The 26,272-nt window shown below is 37.5% G+C and overlaps 1 protein-coding gene across 6 annotated transcripts in view; it reads left to right on the plus strand.

The window, feature by feature from the left end:
* LOC137251077 (otoferlin-like) overlaps window positions 1–26,272 on the plus strand; it is a 635,511-nt gene that overhangs the window by 207,369 nt on the left and 401,870 nt on the right. For 4 of the 6 annotated variants that reach the window (XM_067785043.1, XM_067785044.1, XM_067785045.1 and 1 more), the window contains one exon: window positions 5,865–5,935. In XM_067785043.1, the coding sequence (XP_067641144.1) occupies window positions 5,865–5,935 (71 nt within the window). Of the gene's footprint in view, window positions 1–1,003; window positions 1,099–5,864; window positions 5,936–7,193; window positions 7,312–26,272 lie in introns of those variants that run through there. The other 2 variants (XM_067785047.1, XM_067785048.1) reach the window with 2 other exon arrangements.

The following is a 26,272-nucleotide window of genomic DNA, read 5'->3' on the forward strand; positions in this document are numbered from 1 at the left end:
TCGGTCTAAACTTCAAATGCATTTGTTCGATAAATGTTATTTTTGGCTGCATGTATGTTCTCCCATAAAATCATAAGTAAAAAAAAAATACTTGGCGTGATTTACCTCCGAGGAGATTTGGGCTGACCTTCTCATCCAATTTGCGTCGTGCTTCATTTAATTTTCCCACAAATTGGTGGGATGGGACCTATGTATATATTTCATGCCGACTTCGAACGGCATCTGTAGGGCAGAAAATTAGGACAAAGAATTCTAATTAAAAAACTTCTTTTTAAATTTTGATGTTACTTTGCCCGGGAGCTGAAGACCACTGCGGCCGCCCGGGCTGCTTTTAAGACTGAGCACTTTTTCTCATTTATCTAGGAACTTATTATGAGTCACTTATTGCATTTTGTTTTGGAACTTTTCATTTATGAGCGTGTTAAAATAAAACAGCCCCAGAAAACCTCGAGTTAAAATATACGTACTAAAATGAGTAACATCATCCGGATTCGAAATCGGAGTTCAAATTTTGCTTTTTCGAGCTCGACTCAAAAACCTTAACTCGAAACAGAATAACAGACGTACATTGAATGGGTTTTTTGTATCTTAAGTTTTCTAGATCCTCCCTTCAGGAACAGAATTTAAAATAAAATTTTTTTGTAATTTTTATTTTAAATCTGAATAGAAGAAAGAAAACTTTAAGACAACTGCCTTCGCTTGTTGTAGAAATCAATTTCGGGAGCTGCTTAACTCCTTCATTGGCAAAGTTTTGGCTCCGCTGTTCTAACTATTCAGCTGTCACTACAGCACAATAGATTTAGATAAAGGCCAGAGTGCATAGTAAGGCTGAGTAACACAGCACTGTGCTGTGTTATTGTGTTAACACTCAGTAATGTGCGGCAAGCACACGCACACTTATCGATTAATTTATAACACAGTGGCACACTCGGTGGCACAAAGCTGACTGTTTCCATAGCACAGAGAATGACACTCAGATCGTAAGTGCACATTCATACATACATAGTCCATTGTGCTTGTGTTTTGCTTGTGTGTTGATTGTACTCATAATCTTGCCTGTGTATTACGTTAAAAATATGTGGGCACAAAATGTATACTGTAAGTTGAAAATGTTCTATTTAAACAAAAGTTGTGGTTATATAACGTAGATTCCCTAAACATGGGAGTATGAAAGAAGATAAATGTTGTCATGATTTACTTTTTTAAATGGCATCAAACGTGGCGTTAGAGGTAAGTAACACAGTACTGTGCTCTGATATTGTGCCAACACTCATATCGACTTTCGATAATCAGTTATAACACAATTGTGTCAACACAATGTGTTAACACTGCAAAGTGTGCCTGTGCTACTGTGTTAACACTCAAAAAATAGTGTCATTACCCACCACTAGTGCATAGGGGCCTAACAATCACAAACAAGGCAAATTCAATACAATCGCATTAGCTGATTGGTCTTCCGATTTTCCAGGCAAACTTTGGTAGAGTGGGATGCCAGTAAAACGAAATCACCGTTCCTTTTCTTTGCATTTGACATTCTGCTGTACGGCGAACTCGCATTGCTTTCACCCAAGGCAAATTCAGTGCCAGGTGTTGTTATCCCAGCAGCTGATTGCTTCCTCTTGATTATTTTCTATATAACGCCTTGTACTACAACATGCCAGTTAATCGAAATCAATGAAAATGTTTCTTGCGACTCGACATTCTTCTGCACGGCGAATTGGTTGAATTCGCTTTGCCTCCACCTGGTATGGATTCTCCTTGCTTTCACCTTAAATAGATTCGCCTTGACTTACAACAGTGACTCGTTTGTTATCATAATTCCCCTTATTGCCACTTTTGGCAATTGATTTTCCCAGTGATGCGACGTCTATCGAAGAAACGTTGTGAACATGCTATATTTATTAACACTTTTCGCAGTTTTCTGGGATATATTAATAAATTCAATTTAACCAAAACCAAAACACTCACCAGTTGTATGACAAGTTCGTTAACCTCACAACAGTGGCCATTACCAAGGAAGAGGCACAACTTCTCGAAAAGGCCTGAAGCACAATATCATGGACCAGAATACAGTAAAAAAAAACGGAGCAAGCGATTGTAGATACGGAGATCGCAATATCATTGATACCACAGGAAGAACAGGAGCACGCAAGACACATGTGCAGGGAAATCATAAAAAAGCAGGAGAAAGCACAGGAAGGACAAAAATCGAATACAGAGGAGAAAACAATAAAGAATCTACGGCATAAACTAAGGAAAAACAATATTGTCACAACGAAAGCGGACAAAGGAAACACCACTGTGCTAATCGAAAAAGAGCAATATATATCCAAAACCGAGGATCTCATAGAGGAGGAAATGAAATGTCGTAGAATGAGAGAGGATCCCATAGGTGAATACCAAAAACAAATCAAAGTTGCTATAAAAAATGCAACAAATATAGTGGATTCTAACATGGCACATAGATTGGTCCAAATGAACCCTTCGGCTCCTCCACTGGTTGCGCTACCAAAAATCCACAAGCTGGACACGCCAATGAGGCCCATCATTAATTTTAAATTGGCACCATGTTACAAACTGTCCAAATATTTAAAGACGATATTGATAGATACTCTGGAGCTAAGGAACGAATATGCAATAGCTAACACAACAGAACTAATAGAGAGACTCGAGACCGTAGAGCTAACAAGAAACAGCAAATTGGTATCTTTTGACATAAAAGATTTATACCCATCTATACCACTATCGGAGACTTTGGACATAGTTCGCTCAACAATAGTTCATAGCACAAAAAACAAAGTGAAAAGTATGCAAATCACAAATACGCTAAGAACCACTTTACGTCAAAACTATTTTCAATTCAACAATAAAATATATAGACAAACAAACGGTCTTGGAATGGGAAGCCCCACATCAGCAATTCTTATGGAAGTGTTCATGCAAAATCTGGAAGAAAAGTACATACAGGGGCTGAAGTCCAAATTAGGCGTGTCATTTTATGCTAGATACGTGCATGACATAATATGCGTTTTAACTACTAATAACGAAGAGCTTGTACTGGAGTACCTCAACAAGCAGCACGGAAATATAAAATTTACAATGAAAACCGAAAAAGACGGAGGAATCAACTATCTAGACCTCACGATAAATATTGATAAAGAAGCCAAAAGATTTAACTATGACATATATAGAAAGTCAACGGCCACCGACACAATAATACACAATACCTTAAATCACCCTCAACAGCATAAAAATGCAGCATTAAGGCACTTGGTACATAGACTTGAAAGAACACCTCTTACACAAGAGGCATATAAGAGAGAACTTGAGGTCATATATAATATCGCTGCAAACAACGGATATAAAAAAGCACTAGTAGATAAGCTCAGAAGGACAAATGGAGAACCAAAAAGAAATAATGAAAAGGAAAATAATAGCTGGACGACTATGACATATACTGGAAAAGCAACATATAAATTGGCAAACTTCTTTAAAAAATACAACATTAACACAGCATTCAAAACATCGAACAATCTAGGGCGAAAACTAAGAACTAACATTAACTCAGAGGATCCGTTTAGCAGCCACGGCGTATACAAGTTTACCTGCGGATGCCAGCATAGTTACATAGGACAAACAGGACGGCAAATAAGAACGAGGTTCAGAGAACATATTAGAGATTACAACAAAAAAATACGGAATCCAAACATTATACCCGAGCCTAACTTCGCGAATCACATGGTCGAGAATGAGTGTTCCCCAGCAAACATCAATAAAACAATTAGGGTTCTTCACATACAAGAAAAGGGCCGACGTCTCAACGTACTCGAAAACATGGAAATCTAAAAACAGAAAACATTCGACGGTAGAATAATAAACGAACAGATAAACACAATTTCTGACACAATATTCGAGCCTTTAAAACTTGTTTACAGGAAACAACTTAATCACACAGGTAGGTACAACAGACAAACACACAACAACAAATAAACACAGAACAATTAACACACCAAAACAAAAAACCGACAAAGAAGGTCAAACGACTAAAATCACAGATTTCTACCTACCCCAGTCAGACGCACAAATCGATTAGTAAACCACCCTCGGTTCTGAATGAACGCACAGCACATACACATAATATAAATAATATAAATATACACAAGCATCAATTTGACAATACCTGCTCATATACCTACGAACTATAAATACAGGACAAACGACAACAACAGATCAGAACGAAAATCGACACTTATGATGGCACAACGCCGAAACCGGTTTGTCTCAAAACCAAATTTGACAAGGGATGACGGAAAATCGTTCCAATATACATCATTTATTCACCCTGTCGGAAAATCAACCAAACAAGATAAGTCATATAAATTTTGTTTGGCATTGCACATGAAGGAGTTTAGCAGCTCCCGAAATGAATCTATACAATCAGCTATGGCAGTTGTTTTGTAATTTTCCATCTTTTTACTTGAAATTGTTCTGCACGGCGAATTGGTTGAATTCGCTTTGTCAGCACCTTGTATAAATTCGCCATGCGTTAACAAATACTTGCAAGGACAGTATGACTGGATAGAGATGGGGTTTTTAACATTTTAGTACTCAGGAGCTCACCTTTTTCATCATTAATTGGCGCTCAATTGCCTAGGCGATTTTGGCCGATTCATAACACATCACACCAGCTTTCCCTGTTCCGCTAAAATTGACGCCAACTTGGAGCATCAAGGGCGATCAAGTTTTCTTCCAACTGCCCCTTCTAGTCTCAGCTCGGTTGTAATTATTCTGGTGATTACTTTTACTGTTGGTAAAATGGTACAATCATCAGAGGCTTCTTTCAGGATATTAGGTTAAAGTGAACCTGCCAATCAATAAAGATATTACAGGACTGAATGTGTTCATAGTGTTATCAAAATTCCTTTGACGACCAAACCAATTAAGTGCTTTATTAAATAAATCCGCCCTCGTAATGCAAAGTCTTCAACTCCCTTCCTGCCACCATACAGGTCATAAGGAACTCTAACTTATTTAAAAAAAAAAATTGAGCTATATCTTATCAGGTATGATCATGTGTCTCTTCTCCGCTGCGTGTACGTATATGTGTAGACATAATAATTGATCTATTGATGTACATACAAGTCACTGCTTAGCATCGCTTAGAGACGACAGTACCCCTTAGTGTTGCTAATATTCGTAACACTATGTTAAATCTTAACATAAAAAATGTCATGTACTTTTCTTATGCTACATAGTAGTCAAAATTGTTTAAATCAACACTGTATCTAATTTTTAACAAGTGAGCATGAAGAAAATGTTAAATAAAAAATGAAAATGAATGAAATGAAATAAATTTACCCTCCGGCCTGGAGGGGATTCCTGTCTTCTTTAAGGAGACTACATTGATTCTTCTTCTGAGCCATGCAGTAGCGTTGATTATTAAAAAAACAGTACATGGCGTGGTTTACTTCCAGGAAGACTTAGATTGAGCGTCTCTTTCAATTTGCATCGTACTTGTTTTTAAGTTTTCCCATAAATTTTCGGATCTAGGGCTTCATGTTTTATGCCAACTACGAGCAAAAGTTGCAAAGCAGATGAATTTTCACTCGGAAGCTTTTTATTGCAGATATACACTCGGCAGTGGATCGAGGGGCGACCCTACTTAGACATCCCTTTTTCTAATTAGAATCTTTTTTCTAAATGTTTGATGTTGCAATACGCTGTGCTTGAGCCCACGACCCTCGATGTACCACCACACAGCGGAGGCCGTCATTTAATTTTTCCCCAAAATCCTTAGTTTCAATCTATAAAATTAATATTATTATGCTGTCAGTTTTATTAAATATATTTCTGCCTTTTTGCAGGTTTAATTAAAAGTGGCTACATTCGGATTGAAGATCAAATGGTGGACATATCGTCCAACAAACCCATACAGGTAAATTTAACTCTGATAAAACAAAATATTTAGCTTAATATGTGGAAGGAATGAGATAAAAGTTTACAAGTGAACGAGGGCTCAAATTTTATTTTGGATTTGTCCATATGCGAAAACTGACGTTAAATGTCAAGTTGGTAGCTGCTAAAATGAGAAAGAAATTATAAAACACCCACTTAACTGAGCCATCGGATGTATGGGAGAGTTACGCTATAGTGGTTCGATACCATCTATTCCGACATATGATTAATCAGACAGAGAATTTTCACTTTAGTATATGTTCTCTGAATCGGGTATCAAAATAAAATCTTTCATCAAGATATCTCAAAAAATGTAAAAACTAGGTTGCATTCAAACAAACAGACAGATATGGCTAAATCATTTATTTACCATATTTTTGAACCTTAAAGAGCTTCGACTATGCCTTCTTTTCCTTTTTTCCCACTGGGTCGGAACTATCGAAAAAGGGGATAATATCGTAGTAGATGCAACATGTAGAGTTTTGGGGTGGGTTCGGAATCAACCAAATAGTTAGTACGAAGAAAAAGAAATAGATCTAAACTGTACATTCCTACACTAATTCGAAACTATCGAAATAGTGCCAAAAAACCTACTAGCTCTAACGTAAATGTTTTTTTTCTAGTTTGGAACCATAGAAAAGGTAATGCAGTGTTTCCGATTCCACCCCCTATGACGTCGCCATTTTAAATTCGCCAATTGACAGAATGCCACAAGTAGTGGTAACGAATACTTAGAAGCATAGGAGTTTTGAACTAGAGATATTTTCAACAGGGAGGTACAATATTTCCCAAAATTCGCATTGATTTTTGATACTTTCTTTTCTGAATTTCAGATTTTCTACCATACAAAATGTGCACACATTTTTTTTATACTGAAGAAAATCTGAAACACCGTTCAGAAAAAAACGTCAAAAATCAATGCTACTCTTGGCAGACCCATGATACAAGCATGGTACAAAAAAGGAGGTATTTCCGCTCAAAACTTTTGGACGTATTTGGGGATTTCGGAAGTTTCATAATGTTTGTTGTTTTGCTAGAAGCGTTGCCTTACCGTTACTGTTTAAGGAGAAATTGTGGTTTTTCGAGATGGAAATTTCCTTCAGGATGAATACGCAATGGTCATATGAGACAATAATAGTATACCTTAGCACGATTTATGTGCATACATATCTATTCAGAATACAGTAAAACATGCAATTTTATTGAAAAATAAAATGGCAGTTTGACCCCTAGACAGAAAAAAATACACGAAAAATCCTGTTGTTCCAGCGTGGCCCTATTATCATGCCTCTACAGTGGATATTTCTCAAGGCATGTTGAGAAAAAGTGTACTTCCAACAACGTCTGCAGTGAGTGGTAGGTGTTTAATTTGTTACGTTTGTGAGACGCTACATCCCTGTCAACGCTAAAAGGGCACAGAATGTGTATAGGCTCGGGTCCTATGTAAACATTTTGAAAGTGATACATTTCGTTTGGGATGTCGATATTTACATAAATTTTATTCAAACAACACAAAGCAAATTAATGAGTTTAAGGAATTCCATGACTATTGTGGTTTTAAGCCACGCAAGATACTAGGCATTTATTTAACTCGTTGCCTCACTCTGGAAAGTGTCTTCTTGCGGCTATATTTTCTATCTTTGTGTCTGGAAGTTAATTGCGCTTCTGGAATACAGTTGTCAAATTCAATATCAGTTACAGAATTTTTCCAGCCTGCACTAAAGAGTTAAATCAGAAAAAGTTTGTCTGCCTATATTATACCATCAATATGAAGCACATTTTGAGTAATTATTTCAAAATATTGGATATTTGAAAAATTTCAGTTATTGGAAAAAATTTTTTTTACCTTTTAGGACTGATTTTAAGATAAAGTTAATATAACCAAGCTCTGGAGAAATTTAGTTTAAAAATTAGGCTTTTATGTAAATAAAACTGAACTAGTTTGGCTTGTCACACGGGCTTTCCCCTAAGGTTTTTCGTTAAAACATATATGTATTTATGTAAAGCTTTTTGTTAAAATGAAGGTGTGTGTGACATTGAACTCTACCACAAGCTGAAATTAAAGGCTTTATAAGGAATTCGACACATTTGTGAATTGCCGAATTGCTTTTAAACGAATTAAAAAATACAAAAATTTAGTCCATTTCTTTGAGACTTGGTCCTTTTTTTCGATGAATTTTGGTCCCAAATGGAAACATGGTGTGGCAACCGTGTATATAACATATTTGATAGCTCGGACTCCCTTTTTTTCTATAAAAAATACTGTTCTCATCTCTCTTAATTATTAATTGTATAATACATTTGCTTCTGTTCTCTTTAAGTACTACGCTTAGCTGAACAGTCTTAGACAGTGCACGGACTTTACCACTTTATTGGTAGAACTACCAACTTTTTGACCCATTTTCATTTTCTACCACTTTTAACACCAAAGCCCAAAAATCTACCAACATTTCAATATATTCGCATTGAAACCAAATACTGCGATCAGGGGTCAATTCCCTAACTGTGAAAAAATGAAAAATGTCCACTCATTGAAAACTCATTTGCACACATAATTTGCACTTTTAATTTTCATGCGATTCTGTAAATTATTGTGCACATTGTTTTGCTGAATGAGCGCTGAATGTAAAAGTCTTATGTCAGTGAGAAAATATTCACCCCATGAAACAAAAACGCCATGAAAACAAAAAAGTCATTCTGCAACAGTGCGTATGAGTTTTGAATGTCAGAATAGTGTACACAGGCTGCCAAGAAAACTCACGAAGTTTTTATCAGTGAGTTTTTTTGTTCACAGTTTTGCTTTACAGAATCAGAATTTCACAGTTTACACAATTTCTTGTGTACACTTTAAAACTCACAGTTAGTGAATAGGGCCCAGTAGGTAAACGTATTTAATTGCCGAGCACACCCAAATAACATTAAGAGGCGACACTAACCAAACTAACCAATTTTGAAAAATTTGTGCACAAATTCAAACAAGAAATAAATTTGTTTATGAAATAAATGTAGTAAATGAGCACGCAAATATTTTCCTACGCTATTTTCATCAGTTTTTTTCATTCAGTGGCGGATGTAAGCAGTTTCTCGCTCTAACGCCGCCATCTTGAACGCCCTTAGAAATAAGAATGTTGTCGCTTCACAAAACTCCTTTTTAATTCAATGGAAAACGTGTATGTAAAACATTACAAATCGTTTTTTCTAAAAAAATATACAACGGCATCACTTTTTTCTCAAATTCCGTTTTCTGTTGACTTTTCTATTATTCAAACTTATGACAATTCTCATACAAAATTATTAAAATCTGCATATTTTAGGCGTTAAATGCTGGTAAGATGCATTGTAGTTTAAATAATACAAATGGTAATTGTTTTAAATATGTTTTTACAGCTTCCTTTGTGCGTGTTGTTGGAACCGAGAGACGGACATGTGGACATTTTTATTTTTAAACACGATGCTGAATGAGAACATGTCTGGGCCACCGACAGAGATATTTAGGCTCAATGAATGCAAAATACCTATTCGTAGAGGCTGAAAAGTCTGACGAGACTAAATACACCTTATTTTCTAATTCTGGCATTGAACTTATACATATGTATGTATAATGTCATGGGCAGTGCTCATATATGACTTGCAGGCGCTCCTGCGTCCTCTTCACAATGTTCTCCATCGGAAGAAGAGCTCAGTACAATTAAATGTTAAAACTTCATGCCTTTATTAATATCGTGAGGCGATGTCTGTCCATGATCGTGAATGAAAATTTGTACATATGTACCTCCAATCAACGTGGCAAGTTGTTAAAATAACGGGAATAATGTACTTCAGTGGTCTTCTGCTAATACTTGTCAAAAAATGTCGGGAGAGATGTCCAAACTTACACATTGATCTTCCTACCAACAACTTGAAGGCGGCAAATAAGAATTTTGATTCTTTCAAAAGATGTTAACAAAAACTGAAAAACGACCTCGGATCGCTCCCGAAACACGGGTTGGATTCGTAATACTTTTGAGTACATCTGTCGACATTGGGGATAAAAATTATTATTATTATTAATTATTATTATAATTGCATAACGGAAATTAAGTCTTATTACTATACCTTTCATGAAAATAAAATGGAATATCAAAGTTGGTTGAAAATGCTAAGGCCTTAAAGGAGAACAGATAGATATCTTGATGAAATTCAATGAGTGGGTATGCTTTGGTGCCCGATGAATCATCACCGAATCGATATATATCGCATGCAACCGATTTGTCGGATAAGGGAGTTTTCAAAATTTCTTAATTTTAACAGCTAGGAGCTTTTATAATATATATGCCATACAACTGATTGTTCAGATTTTATGAACTTTTGAAATTTCATCAGATATTCGTTCAGATCCATAAAGGAAAGGTATTAGGTCTTCGGCACAGCCTAAGGCAGTCTCGTCCTTAATTGTTTTTATAGTAAAACTAGCAGACCCGGCAGACGTTGTTCTGCCCTAAATTTGGCATATCTGCATACATTTTAATAAACTTTTTCCATCTAACTCTGCCCTACCCCTCTACACTTTTTCCTAATCTTTTTATTCACTCCTCCCTCCGTCTTTTTCGCTTCATCTCCATCTTCGTCTCATTCTATCTCTTTCTCAGTCTCCTTCTCTCTTTTTTCTTCTCTCAAGTTTTTCTCCTTTTTCTTCATCTCTTATTGCCAGTCCCAGAGGGTGGTATGTATTTTGTTTCAGACCCATTCCGAATCTAGTCCCAGTCCCACTCCGAGTCTCAGTCTCAGTCCCAGTCCTAGTTCTAATCCCAGTCCCAGTCCTTCTCTGGTATACTTCCCGGACAAAAGCATCGTAAATACTAATATAGGCAAATTTATATACGACATTTCAGGCAAATCGAATAGGACGTATGTAAATAGGTATGTGTGTATTATTAATTCTTGTCTTTATTTATCAGTTTTGCCAGGTTGATGCGACTAAATCGAATATCACAATGAATTTTAGAGCTCTCAGCAACAGCTTTCATTTGATATCCATAATACACACACATTCTAGGGGTATCCGGATCCATGTTTGGTCTATATCTCGAGACCCTATTCACTCAGCGGTGTAAAACTACGTTTTGGCTTACATCTCGAGACCCTAGTCACCCAGCGGCATAAAACTTACTCTGTACTAAACCACACATCAACAGCTTCAATTTGGTACCCATAATGTAAAAACACATCCTAGTGTTACCCTGATCCACGTTTGGGCCTATATCTCGAGACTCTAGTCACCAATAGGTATGAAAATTACCCTGTACTAAAGCACTCATCAACAGCTTCAATTTGATACCCACAATGTAAAAACATTGTCTAGGCGTTCACGGGCCCACGTTTAGCCTATATCTCCAACCCCCATTTTCACCCAGGGGTATGAAAATTATCCTCTACTAAATCACTCATCAACAGCTTTCATTTGTTATCCATATTGTATAAACACATTCTAGGGGTACCCAGGTCCACGTTTTGGGCTATATCTCGAGACCTTAGCCTCCCAGTTGTATGAAAATTATCCTGTACTATAGCACTCATCAACAGCTTTCATTTGATATCCATATTGTGCAAACATATTCTAAGGGTACCCGGGCCCACGTTTTGGGCTATATCTCGAGACCCTAGCCTCCCAGTTGTATGAAAATTATCCTGTACTATAGCACTCATCAGCAGCTTTCATTTGATATTCATATTGTATAAACGAATTCTATGGTACCCGGGTCCACGTTTTGGGGTATATCTCGAGACCCTAGCCTCCCAGTTGTATGAAAATTATCCTGTACTATAGCACTCATTAACAGCTTTCATTTGATATCCATATTGTATAAACACATTCTAGGGGTACCCGGGTCCACGTTTGGGCTATATCTCGAGACCCTAGCCTCCCAGTTGTATGAAAATTATCCTGTACTGTAGCACTCATCAACAGCTTTCGTTTGACATCCATATTATATAAACACATTCTAGGGTTATCCGGGTCCACGTTTTGACTTACATATCGAGACCCTAGTCACCCAGCGGCATAAAACTTACTCTGTACTATAGCACTCATCAACAGCTTCAATTTGATACCCACAATGTAAAAACAGTGTCTAGGCGTTCACGGGCCCACGTTTAGCCTATATCTCCAACCCCCATTTTCACCCAGGGGTATGAAAATTATCCTCTACTAAATCACTCATCAACAGCTTTCATTTGTTATCCATATTGTATAAACACATTCTAGGGGTACCCAGGTCCACGTTTTGGGCTATATCTCGAGACCTTAGCCTCCCAGTTGTATGAAAATTATCCTGTACTATAGCACTCATCAACAGCTTTCATTTGATATCCATATTGTGCAAACACATTCTAGGGGTACCCGGGTCCACGTTTTGGGCTATATCTCGAGACCCTAGCCTCCCAGTTGTATGAAAATTATCCTGTAATATAGCACTCATCAGCAGCTTTCATTTGATATCCATATTGTATAAACACATTCTAGGGGTACCCGGATCCACGTTTTGGGGTATATATCGAGACCCTATCCTCCCAGTTGTATGAAAATTATCCTGTACTATAGCACTCATAAACAGCTTTCATTTGATATCCATATTGTGCAAACACATTCTAGGCGTTCACGGGTCCACGTTTTGGGCTATATGTCGAGACCCTAGCCTCCCAGTTGTATGAAAATTATCCTGTACTATAGCACTCATCAACGGCTTTCATTTGATATCCATATTGTATAAACACATTCTAGGGGTACCCGGGTCCACGTTTTGGGCTATATCTCGATACCCTAGCCTCCCAGTTGTATGAAAATTATCCTGTACTATAGCACTCATCAACAGCTTTCATTTGATATCCATATTGTGCAAACACATTCTAAGGGTACCCGGGTCCACGTTTTGGGCTATATCTCGAGACCCTAGCCTCCCAGTTGTATGAAAATTATCCTGTACTATAGCACTCATCAGCAGCTTTCATTTGATATTCATATTGTATAAACGAATTTGTGGGCTTCTTTGTCGGCAGAATTATTCCAACAAATGATGGTTTCTAATGAAACGCTTTATCGCTGCCGAATCAAGGAAACACACTGTATAACTTTATATAAATATTTCTTGATTTTATTCGCGGATGAACCACAGTGTTTGCGATTTAGTTTTTACAAATTTATGATGAATGCGTGCGCTTGTCACGGCCGCTCGAACAAAGAACAAAGTAAGAAAGAGTATAAAACTCATTTTGACATTTATCATTGAATGACATGTGAATCGTGTCGCGAAGTAAAATGACTCTCATTGACTATTGTAAAAAGGCTAGTTAGTAAACCGCCACATACTCCCCCACCAGTGATCCACCGATCACGTTGAAAAAGTTACAAAACGATTGGGTTTTCTAATCAGTCTTCCTGATCGTGTTCTAACTTCTGTGGGTACACAGTTAACGTTATTGGATTTTTTGGCATGTTCAAATTTTTGACTAAGAGGTTCATTGTTTTCTTTAACATTATTTTTTACAATAAAATTTTTGGTATTCGTTTCATTATTATCCTTATATGATACAGCTGCTTTTAAACGGTCACATGATACCGTTACCAATCTTCCATTTACCCGAATGTCGAAATTTTTTTCCTTTCGTTTAACAACTTCAAATGGGCCATCATATGGCTGTTTAAATGGTGCTCTAACGGAATCATCACGTAGGAATACATGTGTGCAATTCGAAAGTTCTTTTTGAATGAAACAATGGTTCACAGAGTGATTCGAAGTGACAATGGTTTTGATTTGGTTCATGACGTTTTTTAGATTTTTAACAAAATCTGTCGAGAGATCAGTAGTTTTGTCATCGAGAAAATCGCCCGGCAATCTTAAAGTTGTGCCGTATAACAATTCAGCTGGGCAAGCTTGTAAATCATTTTTAATTGTCGTTCTTAATGCGAGCATGATTAAAGGTAACACGTCATACCAAGTTTCGTTTTGATGACACATGATTGATGCCTTCAGAGTTCTATGGAAACGTTCAATCAAGCCGTTGGCTTGTGGATGATAGGGAGTGGTACGGATGTGTTTACAACCAAGAAGACGATTCAATTCTTTGAATACATTCGATTCGAATTGTCGACCTTGATCGGTTGTGACATATAATGGTACGCCATAGTGTGAAATCCATCCACGAATGAGTGCATTGGCTACCGTTTCAGCTGTCATGTTTTCGATGGGGATTGTAACTGGCCAGCGTGAGAAACGATCAATGCATGTTAAGCAATAACGAAATCCCTTGGATAACGGCAAAGGTCCAATGATATCAATATTTATGTGTTTGAAACGACCGTCAGGTGCATTGAAATTAGCTAAAGCAGTTTTGTTATGTTTGTGAACTTTGCTTTTTTGGCAATTAACACATTCACTTGACCATTTAGAGACATCCGATTTGATGTTTGGCCATACATAACGTTCGGTTAATAAATTGACAGAAGCCCTTTTACCAGGATGCGAGATGTTGTGCACCAGATTGAAAATTCTCTTTCGCATGTTACCGACGATAAAGGGTCTGATTTGCTTAGAAGATGTGTCGCAATAAACGTGCAGATTAGAACCAGGAAGATAAATTTTGTTCAAATTTAAAGAACATGGGATTTTTCCTTCCAGAATGTCATTTAGTTCGTTGTCGTTTATTTGAGAATTTGCTAGAAGTTCTAAGCTGATATCGTTAACTTTGATTTCTTCAATGCGCGACAATAAGTCTGCAACAACGTTATCTTTGCCGGAAATGTGACGAATGTCCGTTGTGAATTGACCAATGAAATCAAGTTGACGTGCTTGTCTGGGTGAAGCTTTGTCGGGATTTTGTCGAAAGGAAAATGTTAATGGTTTATGGTCAGTATACACAATGCAATTGCGTCCGTCGATCATAAATTTGTTGTGTTTGATTGCCTGAAAGATTGCCAAAAGTTCACGATCATAGGTGCTATAACGCTTTTGGGTATCGGTTAATCGTTTGGAATAGAAACTTAATGGTTGAAGTTGACCATTGTTGATTTGGTGAAGGGCTGCCCCTATTGCGTGATTACTAGCATCCACGTGTAATGGCAAAGTTGTATTGGGAATTGGGTGAGCTAACAGGACAGCGTTGGCGATATCAGCTTTACATTTTTCAAATGCTAAAGATGCATCGTCGTTCCAAGCAATTTGCGAATTATCTTTTTTTTTGTTGCCTTTTATTAGCAGCTGAAGTTTGCCTTGGATTTGAGCAGCATTCGGTAGAAAGCGACGATATGAGTTAAGGATTGCCAAAAAACTACGGAGTTCGTGTGCTTTTTCAGGTTTTTTGAAATTTTTAATGACATCAACTTTTTCAGTTTTTGGTAAAATGCCATCTTTTGTGACGATGTGACTGAGAAAAGTGATTTTTTGTTGTCCAAATTCGCATTTGGCAAGGTTGATTTTAATGTTTTTTTCTTTAAGACGTTGTAAGACAATTTTCAAATGTTTTCGATGTTCGCTCATGTCATATGAAGCTATGCAAATGTCATCGATGTAGACAACGACGAAATCAAGATCGTGAAAAATACTGTTCATGAAACGTTGAAAAGTTTGAAATGCGTTTCCGAGACCAAAAGTCATCACATTGAATTCAAATAAGCCGAAGGGTGTAATGATTGCAGTTTTCTCTTTGTCTTCTTCTGCTATTGGGATTTGATTGTATGCGCTAACGAGATCGATTTTTGAAAAAATTTGTTTGTTTGCAAATATGTGTGTTACATCTTGGATGTGAGGTAAGGGATATCGATCAGGAATTGTAACGGCATTTAAAGCACGATAATCACCGCAAAAACGCCATGTGCCGCCTTTTTTGGGTACTATGTGCAATGGGCTTGCCCAAGGACTTTTACTTGGTTGACAAATTCCCGCTTTTAGCATTGCTTCGAACTCAACTTTAGCTAGTTTAAGTTTTTCAGGGTTTAAACGACGTGCTCGTGAAAAAGTGGGACGACCCGTTGTAATAATTTGATGTTTTACCGTACTAGGTTTCAAATTATCACGTTTATTGAAGGTTGGAGGCAGAGTGAGATCTACAAATTCATTTATTATTTCGCTGAAATCAGATTTGCAATGAACCGAAGAGACTCTTTGATAACGTGTAAGATGAGAATTGCATTTAGTTCGTAAATTTGTATGAACATCGATCAATTGTTTATTTTTTATATCAACCAGCAATCCGTATTCATCAAGAAAATCAGCGCCAAGAATGGGTTTGGACACATTTGCTATCAAAAATGTCCAAATGAAATCACGTCTTAGTCCTAAATTGACATTGCAAGTAATGCTACCGAAAGTTTCTATGGGTGTGCCGTTTGCGGCGAAAAGTTTATAGGAATTTGGTTTATTTAATTTATTGAATAAATTTTTTGGCAAAATTGATAAGTCTGCGCCAGTGTCGACTAAAAATTTACGATGATTTGATTGATCAGTGACGAAGAGACGGCGAGTGAGATTTGATTCCACTTCGTGTACCGTCGGTGGCGAAGTGGTTTTTAGTTTTCCGAATTATCGTTTGAACTGCCTTCAGGTTTTTTGAACCGGCAAGGTTGTTCACATTTGCGAGCAAGTGCCCCGAATTTGTAATGATAACGGCAATATGGATGTTTTCTATTTGATTTAGATCGAGAACGTCTGTTACTGTTGTTGTTTCGGTTGAGACTTTTACTTCGACTTGCCCTAAAGTCATTAAACGATTTTGTGAGTTCATCAATTTGTGCTTTTAATTGTGACAAAGAAGGGTTTATTTCCGTTTTGATTTCGGAGATTTGTTTCGAAGAAGTTAATTCCACTACTTTATCGGCCAGAGTGGCGCATGTGTTCAAATTATCGTTAGAAATGGCTACAACCGCTCTCACATTTTCGGGCAGACGATCGATCCAAAGTGATTTTAATGCTTCATCACTCATAGAACTTCGTGCTAAATCACGCATTTTACGCAATAAATGCGATGGTTTGTCATCACCGAGTTCGATTTCTGTTAACAAAACTTTTAATTTCTTTTGATCAGATGCTGTATATTCATTAATTAAACGCGCTTTTAATGTTTCATATTTTCTGCCGTCGTCCGGCGGATTACGAATCAAATCAGAAACCATTGACAAATATTGAGGATCGAGTGCAGCAATGACATGATTATATTTAGCGTTATCTCTAGTGATTCCACCGTTGGTAAATTGAGCTTCCATTTGAATAAAAAATAAATCCGGTTCATTTTTTACGAACGTCGGTGCCCTTATTGTAATTCTACTAATTTCAGGTAAAGGAAAATTGCTAGCGGTACTTACGTTTGATGCTGATTGTCCATTTGAATTGTTCGATTCGTCCATCTTGAATATCATCCGAAAGCTCTGGTTGAAATCGTCAAGATACTGGTTATCTTCCACTTCGGCTTCTGTTGGGCACGTTTCCCAAATCAATTTTTTGGATAATAATGTTTTTGTGTTGCAAACAATTTAATTTTGTTGCGCACAAGTGACGTAATGTGTGAATCAGCTGGTGAAATTTGTGCGTTTTTAATTTTTTGACTTTTGCAAAAAAGACGATTTTGATTGCACTTTTCTGATTAAATTCACTTTTGGTTTTGTGAAAATATCGATGCTTTAATGTTTTTGGTAAGTTTATTCCATTCCCGAGTCGATAAACGATGAGGGCAATGCGAATATGTATTTGCACCTTGTTCACTGTATTGTATTTGTTATATGTCGGGGTCACCAATGTGGGCTTCTTTGTCGGCAGAATTATTCCAACAAATGATGGTTTCTAATGAAACGCTTTATCGCTGCCGAATCAAGGAAACACACTGTATAACTTTATATAAATATTTCTTGATTTTATTCGCGGATGAACCACAGTGTTTGCGATTTAGTTTTTACAAATTTATGATGAATGCGTGCGCTTGTCACGGCCGCTCGAACAAAGAACAAAGTAAGAAAGAGTATAAAACTCATTTTGACATTTATCATTGAATGACATGTGAATCGTGTCGCGAAGTAAAATGACTCTCATTGACTATTGTAAAAAGGCTAGTTAGTACCCGGGTCCACGTTTTGGGGTATATCTCGAGACCCTAGCCTCCCAGTTGTATGAAAATTATCCTGTACTATAGCACTCATTAACAGCTTTCATTTGATATCCATATTGTATAAACACATTCTAGGGGTACCCGGGTCCACGTTTGGGCTATATCTCGAGACCCTAGCCTCCCAGTTGTATGAAAATTATCCTGTACTGTAGCACTCATCAACAGCTTTCGTTTGACATCCATATTATATAAACACATTCTAGGGTTATCCGGGTCCACGTTTTGACTTACATATCGAGACCCTAGTCACCCAGCGGCATAAAACTTACTCTGTACTAAAGCACACATCAACAGCTTCAATTTGGTACCCATAATGTAAAAACACATCCTAGTGTTACCCTGATCCACGTTTTGGCCTATATCTCTAGACTCTAGTCACCAATAGGTATGAAAATTACCCTGTACTAAAGCACTCATCAACAGCATCAATTTGATACCCACAATGTAAAAACATTGTCTAGGCGTTCACGGGCCCACGTTTGGCCTATATCTCCAACCCCCATTTTCACCCAGGGGTATGAAAATTATCCTCTACTAAATCACTCATCAACAGCTTTCATTTGTTATCCATATTGTATAAACACATTCTAGGGGTACCCGGGTCCACGTTTTGGGCTATATCTCGAGACCCTAGCCTCCCAGTTGTATGAAAATTATCCTGTACTATAGCACTCATCAACAGCTTTCATTTGATATCCATATTGTGCAAACACATTCTAGGCGTTCACGGGTCCACGTTTTGGGCTATATGTCGAGACCCTAGCCTCCCAGTTGTATGAAAATTATCCTGTACTATAGCACTCATCAACGGCTTTCATTTGATATCCATATTGTATAAACACATTCTAGGGGTACCCGGGTCCACGTTTTGGGCTATGTATCGAGACCCTAGCCTCCCAGTTGTATGAAAATTATCCTGTACTATAGCACTCATCAACAGCTTTCATTTGATATCCATATTGTGCAAACACATTCTAGGGGTACCCGGGTCCACGTTTTGGGCTATATCTCGAGACCCTAGCCTCCCAGTTGTATGAAAATTATCCTGTACTATAGCACTCATCAGCAGCTTTCATTTGATATCCATATTGTATAAACGCATTCTATGGGTACCCGGGTCCACGTTTTGGGGTATATCTCGAGACCCTAGCCTCCCAGTTGTATGAAAATTATCCTGTACTATAGCACTCATCAACAGCTTTCATTTGATATCCATATTGTATAAACACATTCTAGGGGTACCCGGGTCCACGTTTGGGCTATATCTCGAGACCCTAGCCTCCCAGTTGTTTGAAAATTATCCTGTACTGTAGCACTCATCAACAGCTTTCATTTGACATCCATATTGTATAAACACATTCTAGGGGTATCCGGGTCCACGTTTTGGCCTAGACATCGAGACCCTAGTCACCCAGGGGTATGAAAATTATCCTGTACTATAGCACTCATCAACAGCTTTCATTTGATATCCATATTGTATAAACACATTCTAGGGGTACCTGGGTCCACGTTTTGATCTCAAGACCCTAGACACGTAGCGAAAAAAAAGGTAGACGTTGGCCGATTCTCAGACCTACCCAATATGCTCACAAAATTTCATGAGAATCGGTTGAGCCGTTTCGGAGGAGTTCAGCCTCTAAAACCGTGACAGAAGAATTTTATATATTACATTTCACTACAATCATGTAACCTAACCTACTTTCTCTATTTTGAAAGAGTATGAAATTAAATACTATATTACCTTCCTACTATTTTACCCTTATTTTATGCCCCCTAAAACCTAGAGCTAAGGGCGGTCGATATGACAGCTGTCAAATCTTCATCCACCTTCTATCATTACATTATGCCATTGGCTCCCAACCCCTGCCTACAGTTGATATGAGCGTCGAATTGTAATGGTGGGTGGCCAACAAGGAATCATATCACAGCGGAAACTTCTCAGGTTTACGCGATAAAGACTCAAATTCAGAACTTCAACTTATATCCAAAGTAATTTATACACCTACTATTGTATGTTGTTAAATTTTTCCACCACTCCGCTGGAAGGATCAGGTGGAAAACCATTTAAACTCGCTTGATGTGACCAATTGGCGCCAGTTGGCAGAGCCAAGAAACGGCTAGCGCACCTTGTTGGACAGCCATAACCTTTTAAACGGTTAAGCGTCAATTAAGTAAGTTATACTGCCGGACAGTGGTAGGCTGCTAATACCTGTTCAAAAATGTCAGGAGCGTGTTCAAAAGACACGTTTTTGGTTCGGTATTTAAATACGAACAATGACCCTCAACCGCTCCAAGACCAGGAGTACGATCCGTAGTCTTTTGTCGCAGGACCCCTTTCAGCATAAAATTTAATTAGTTTTTTTTTTGCAAACATCTTTTGACATTAATAAGGTCTTTACTTTGAGGTTATTGATATCAAAGCACGTCTTTTGAAATCGTTTCCGACATTTTTGGCAGTGTATTAGCAGTCGACCTCCGTCCTATAGTATTACCAGTAACATCGATAAGCTGCATACGTTTGAAAAATGAATAAAGCAAACTTAATTTCATAGTTTTTATCAAAAAGTTATTCTATCATTATTTAAAAAATATTAATTTAAATACTATTTCAAAAGGGGCCCTCTTTTATGCCCCCATTCTCTTGTACTTCCAAAATACAACCTGGAGGTCACTGGAGCTAAGGGCGTTCGATATGATAGCTGTCAAATCTTCCGCCACCTTCTATCATTACATTATGAAGTAAACGATATGCCGAAGTCAGTTATTTTGTGGCAGTATTTTTGGTACATTGGAAAATTGTTATTGTAATTAGACGTTTCGGTAAATTTTCGTCAGTATTTCAAGTTCGAAATACAGGAAAAAAGCAAGTATTATATAGGCAATTTTACATATATTTTTTGTTTTGTTTACATGTTTTTTCAAAAGTGTTATTTCCGTGAAATGTGCTTTATTTGTTTTACAATAAATTATGAACTGTAGCTATAGTTTTCTTGGAAAAAAAATCTACCAACTTCTAACACTATCTAAATTTTTCGTCTACCAACATTCTCTTTTTAAAAGTCCGCGCACTGGTCTCAGATCTCGACGCTTGACAAACCGCTGCCCATCAAACACTCGGCAAAAACAAACAAGTAAGGAAGGTTAAGTTCGGGTGTAACCGAACAGTACATACTCAGTTGAGAGCTATGGTGACAACATAAGGGAAAATAACCATGTAGGAAAATGAACCGAGGGAAACCCTGGAATGTGTTTGTATGACATGTGTATCAAATGAAAGGCATTAAAGAGTATTTTATGAGGGAGTGGGCCATAGTTCTATAGGTGGACGCCATTTAGGGATATCGCCATAACGGTGGATCAGGGTTGACTCTAGAATTTGTTTGTACGATATGGGTATCAAATGAAAGGTGTTAATAAGTATTTTAAAAGGGAGAAATCCTTAGATCCATAGGTGGACGCCGTTTCGAGATTTCGCCATAAAGGTGGACCAGGGCTGTCTCTAGAATTTGTTTGTACGATACTGGTATCGAACGAAAGGTGTTAATGAGTATTTTAAAAGGGAGTGGGCCTTAGTTCTATGGGTAGATGCCTTTTCGAGATATCGCCATAAAGGTGGACCAGGGGTGACTCTAGAATGTGTTTGTACGATATGGGTATCAAATTAAAGGTATTAATGAGGATTTTAAAAGGGAGTGGTGGTAGTTGTATATGTGAAGGCGTTTTCCAGATATCGAGCAAAATTTGGACCAGGGTGACCCATAACATCATCTGTTCGATACCGCTAATTTATTTATATATGTAATACCTGCAAAGATTTCAAGGGTTTTTTATTTCGCACTGCAGAACTTTTTCATTTTCTTCTACTTAATATGGTAGCTGTCACAACCATTTTACAAAGTTTTTTCCAAAGTTATATTTCGCGTCAATAAACCAATCCAATTACCATGTTTCATCCCTTTTTTCGTATTTGGTATAGAATTATGGCATTTTTTTCATTTTTAGTAATTTTCGATATCGAAAAAGTGGGCGTGGCCATAGTCGGATTTCGTTCATTTTTTATACCAAGATAAAGTGCGTTCAGATAAGTACGTGAACTGAGTTTAGTAAAGATATATCGCTTTTTGCTCAAAAAAAAAAACGTAAGGCGCGATAACCTCCGAAGAGATCTAAGGCCGAGCTTCTCTTCCAATTTGCGTCGTGCTCCTCTTGATTTTCCCTACAAATTGGCCGGAGGGGACCTACATGTTTTATGCCGACTCCGAACGGCATCTGCAAGGCAGATGAGTTTTCACTGAGAGCTTTTCATGGCAGAAATACACCCGGAGCGCTTGCCAAACACTGCCGAGGGGCGACCCCGCTTAGAAAAATTTTCTTCTAATTGAAAAACCTTATTTCTAAAATTTTGATGTTGCTTTGCCCGGGAGTTGAACCCAGGGCATACAGTGTGATAGGCGGAGCACGCTACCATCACACCACGGTGGCCGCCGCTTTTTGCTCAAGTTATCGTGTTAACGGCCATTCGGAAGGACAGACGAACGACCGTGTATAAAAACTGGGCGTGGCTTCAACCGATTTCGCCCATTTTCACAGAAACCAGTTAACGTCATAAAGTCTATGCCCCTACCAAATTTCAAAAGGATTGGTAAATTTTTGTTTGACTTATGGCATTAAAAGTATCCTAGACAAATTAAATGAAAAAGGGCGGAGCCACGCCCATTTTGAAATTTTCTTTTATTTTTGTATTTTGTTGCACCATATCATTACTGGAGTTGAATGTTTACGTAATTTACTTATATACTGTAAAGATATTAAATTTTTTGATAAAATTTTACTTTAAAAAAAATTTGTTTTAAAGTGGGTGTGGTCCTTCTCCGATTTTGTTAATTTTTATTAAGCGTACATTTAGTAATAGGAGTAACGTTCCTGCCAAATTTTATCATGATATCTTCAACGACTGCCAAATTACAGCTTGCAAAAACTTTAAATTACCTTCTTTTAAAAGTGGGCGGTGCCATGCCCATTGTCCAAAATTTTACTAATTTTGAACTCTGCGTCATAAATTCAACTCACCTACCAAATTTCATCGCTTTATCTGTCTTTGGTAATGAATTATTGCACTTTTTCGGTTTTTCGAAATTTTCGATATCGAAAAAGTGGGCGTGGTTATACTCCGATATCGTTCATTTTAAATAGCGATCTGAGATGAGTGCTCAGGAACCTACATACCAAATTTCATCAAGATACCTCAAAATTTACTCAAGTTATCGTGTTAACGGACGGACGGGCGGACGGACGGACATGGCTCAATCAAACTTTTTTCGATCCTGATGATTTTGATATATGGAAGTCTATATCTATCTCGATTCCTTTATACCTGTACAACCAACCGTTATGCAATCAAACTTAATATACTCTGTGAGCTCTGCTCAACTGAGTATAAAAACAAGTAAGGAAGGTTAAGTTCGGGTGTAACCGAACATTACATACTCAGTTGAGAGCTATGGTGACAACATAAGGGAAAATAACCATGTAGGAAAATGAACCGAGGGAAACCCTGGAATGTGTTTGTATGACATGTGTATTAAATGAATTTAAAGAGTATTTTATGAGGGAGTGGGCCATAGTTCTATAGGTGGACGCCATTTAGGGATATAGCCATAAAGGTGGATCAGGGTTGACTCTAGAATTTGTTTGTACGATATGGGTATCAAATGAAAGGTGTTAATGAGTACTTTAAAAGGGAGTAATCCTTAGTTCCATAGGTGGACGCCGTTTCGAGATATCTCCATAAAGGTGGACCTGGGGTGACCCTAGAATTTGTTTGTACAATATGGGTATCAAAAGAAAGGTGTTAATGAGTATTTTAAAAGGGAGTGGGCCTTAGTTCTATAGGTGGACGCCGTTTCGAAATATCGCCATAGAGGTGGACCAGGGGTGACTCTAGTATGTGTTTGTGCGATATGGGTATCAAATTAAAGGTATTAATAAGGGTTTTAAAAGGGAGTGGTGGTAGTTGTATAGGTGGTCGCCTTTTCGAGATATCGCCATAAAGGTGGACCAGGGGTGACCCTAGAATTTGTTTGTACGATATGGGTATCAAATGAAAGGTGTTAATGAGTATTTTTAAAAGGAAGTGGGCCTTCGTTCTATAGGTGGACGCCTTTTCGAGATATCTCCATAAAGGTGGACCAGGGGTGACTCTAGAATGTGTTTGTACGATATTGGTATCAAATTAAAGGTATTAATGAGAGTTTTAAAAGGGAGTGGTGGTAGTTGTATATGTGAAGGCGGTTTCCAGATATCGACCAAAATGTGGACCAGGGTGACCAGAACATCATCTGTTGGATACCGCTAATTTATCTATATATGTAATACTTGCCAAGATTTCAAGGGTTTTTTATTTCGCCCTGCAGAACTTTTTCATTTTCTTCTACTTAATATGGTAGGTGTCACAACCATTTTACAAAGTTTTTTCCAAAGTTATATTTCGCGTCAATAAACCAATCCAATTACCATGTTTCATCCCTTTTTTCCTATTTGGTATAGAATTATGGCATTTTTTTCATCTTTCGTAATTTTCGATATCGAAAAAGTGGGCGTGGTCATAGTCGGATTTCGTTCATTTTTTATACCAAGATAAAGGGAGTTCGGGTAAGTACGTGAACTAAGTTCAGTAAAGATATGTCGATTTTTGCTCAAGTAATCGTGTTAACGGCCATGCGGAAGGACAGACGGACGACTGTGTATAAAAACTGGGCGTGGCTTCAACCGATTTCGCCCATTTTCACAGAAAACAGTTAACGTCATAAAATCTATGCCTCCACCAAATTTCAAAAGGATTGGTAAATTTGTGTTCGACTTATGGCATTAAAAGTGTCCTGGACAAATTAAATGAAAAAGGGCGGAGCCACGCCCGTTTTGAAATTTTCTTTTATTTTTGTATTTTGTTGCACCATATTATTACTGGAGGTGAATGTTGACATAATTTACTTATATACTGTAAAGATATTAAATTTTTTGTTAAAATTTTACTTTAAAAAAATTTTTTTTAAAAGTGGGCGTGGTCCTTCTCCGATTTTGTTAATTTTTATTAAGCGTACATATAGTGATAGGAGTAACCTTCCTGCCAAATTTCATCATGATATCTTCAACGACTGCCAAATTACAGCTTGCAAAACCTTTAAATTACCTTCTTTCAAAAGTGGGCGATGCCACGCCCATTGTCCAAAATTTTACTAATTTTCTATTCTGCGTCATAAGTTCAACCCACCTACCAAGTTTCATCGCTTTATCTGTTTTTGGTAATGAATTATCGCACTTTTTCTGTTTTTCGAAATTTTCGATATCGAAAAAGTGGGCGTGGTTATAGTCCGATATCGTTCATTTTAAATAGCGATCTGAGATGAGTGCTCGGGAACCTACATACCAAATTTCATCAAGATACGTCAAAATTTACTCAAGTTATCGTGTTAACGGACGGACGGACATGGCTCAATCAAATTTTTTTTTTCGATCCTGATGATTTTGATATATGGAAGTCTATATCTATCTCGATTCCTTTATACCTGTACAACCAACCGTTATCCAATCAAACTTAATATACTCTGTGAGCTCTGCTCAACTGAGTATAACAAGTTATTATATATATATTTATATATAAATCGATCACGTGAACAGGATTAAAATACGCTTACACAGCCACCAATTTTGATCGCCCGATGCTGGTCGTAATCGTCCGACAAAATTAAACACATGTAGTTAGATGAGCGTGCGTACATTTCAACCCATCACCGAGTTGTTGTCGGCCGTTGTCGTTTTTCACTGCCGATAAATTCGGGCGTGTTCAATTCTATCGTCCGATAAATTGCGTGCATTAACTGTGAAAAACTAATTATTTGTGCGATGGACTGACAAATTGATTAATTGTGTGCAAAACAGGCGCCCTTTATGGGATAAGCACATCGAAAGATAAACGCAAGCGTATTTTTGCGAAAAAGTAGAATGTAAGAAAAAAAGCTGCGGGCCGATAATCAGTTGCAATTTTAACACCAGCCCGTCCGATTTCATCAGCTGATTGTAATTTTTCGGTTTATCGGTGGCCTGGTTTAATTGGGCCACTTGATGGCAGTTAAATAAAAAGTTCCACTTTTATTTTTCTGTTCGCTGCTTGGTATGACCAAACTAAAGC

Source organism: Eurosta solidaginis, chromosome 4, assembly GCF_040869045.1.
Source record: "Eurosta solidaginis isolate ZX-2024a chromosome 4, ASM4086904v1, whole genome shotgun sequence".
In the NCBI taxonomy this organism is placed as follows: domain Eukaryota; kingdom Metazoa; phylum Arthropoda; class Insecta; order Diptera; family Tephritidae; genus Eurosta; species Eurosta solidaginis.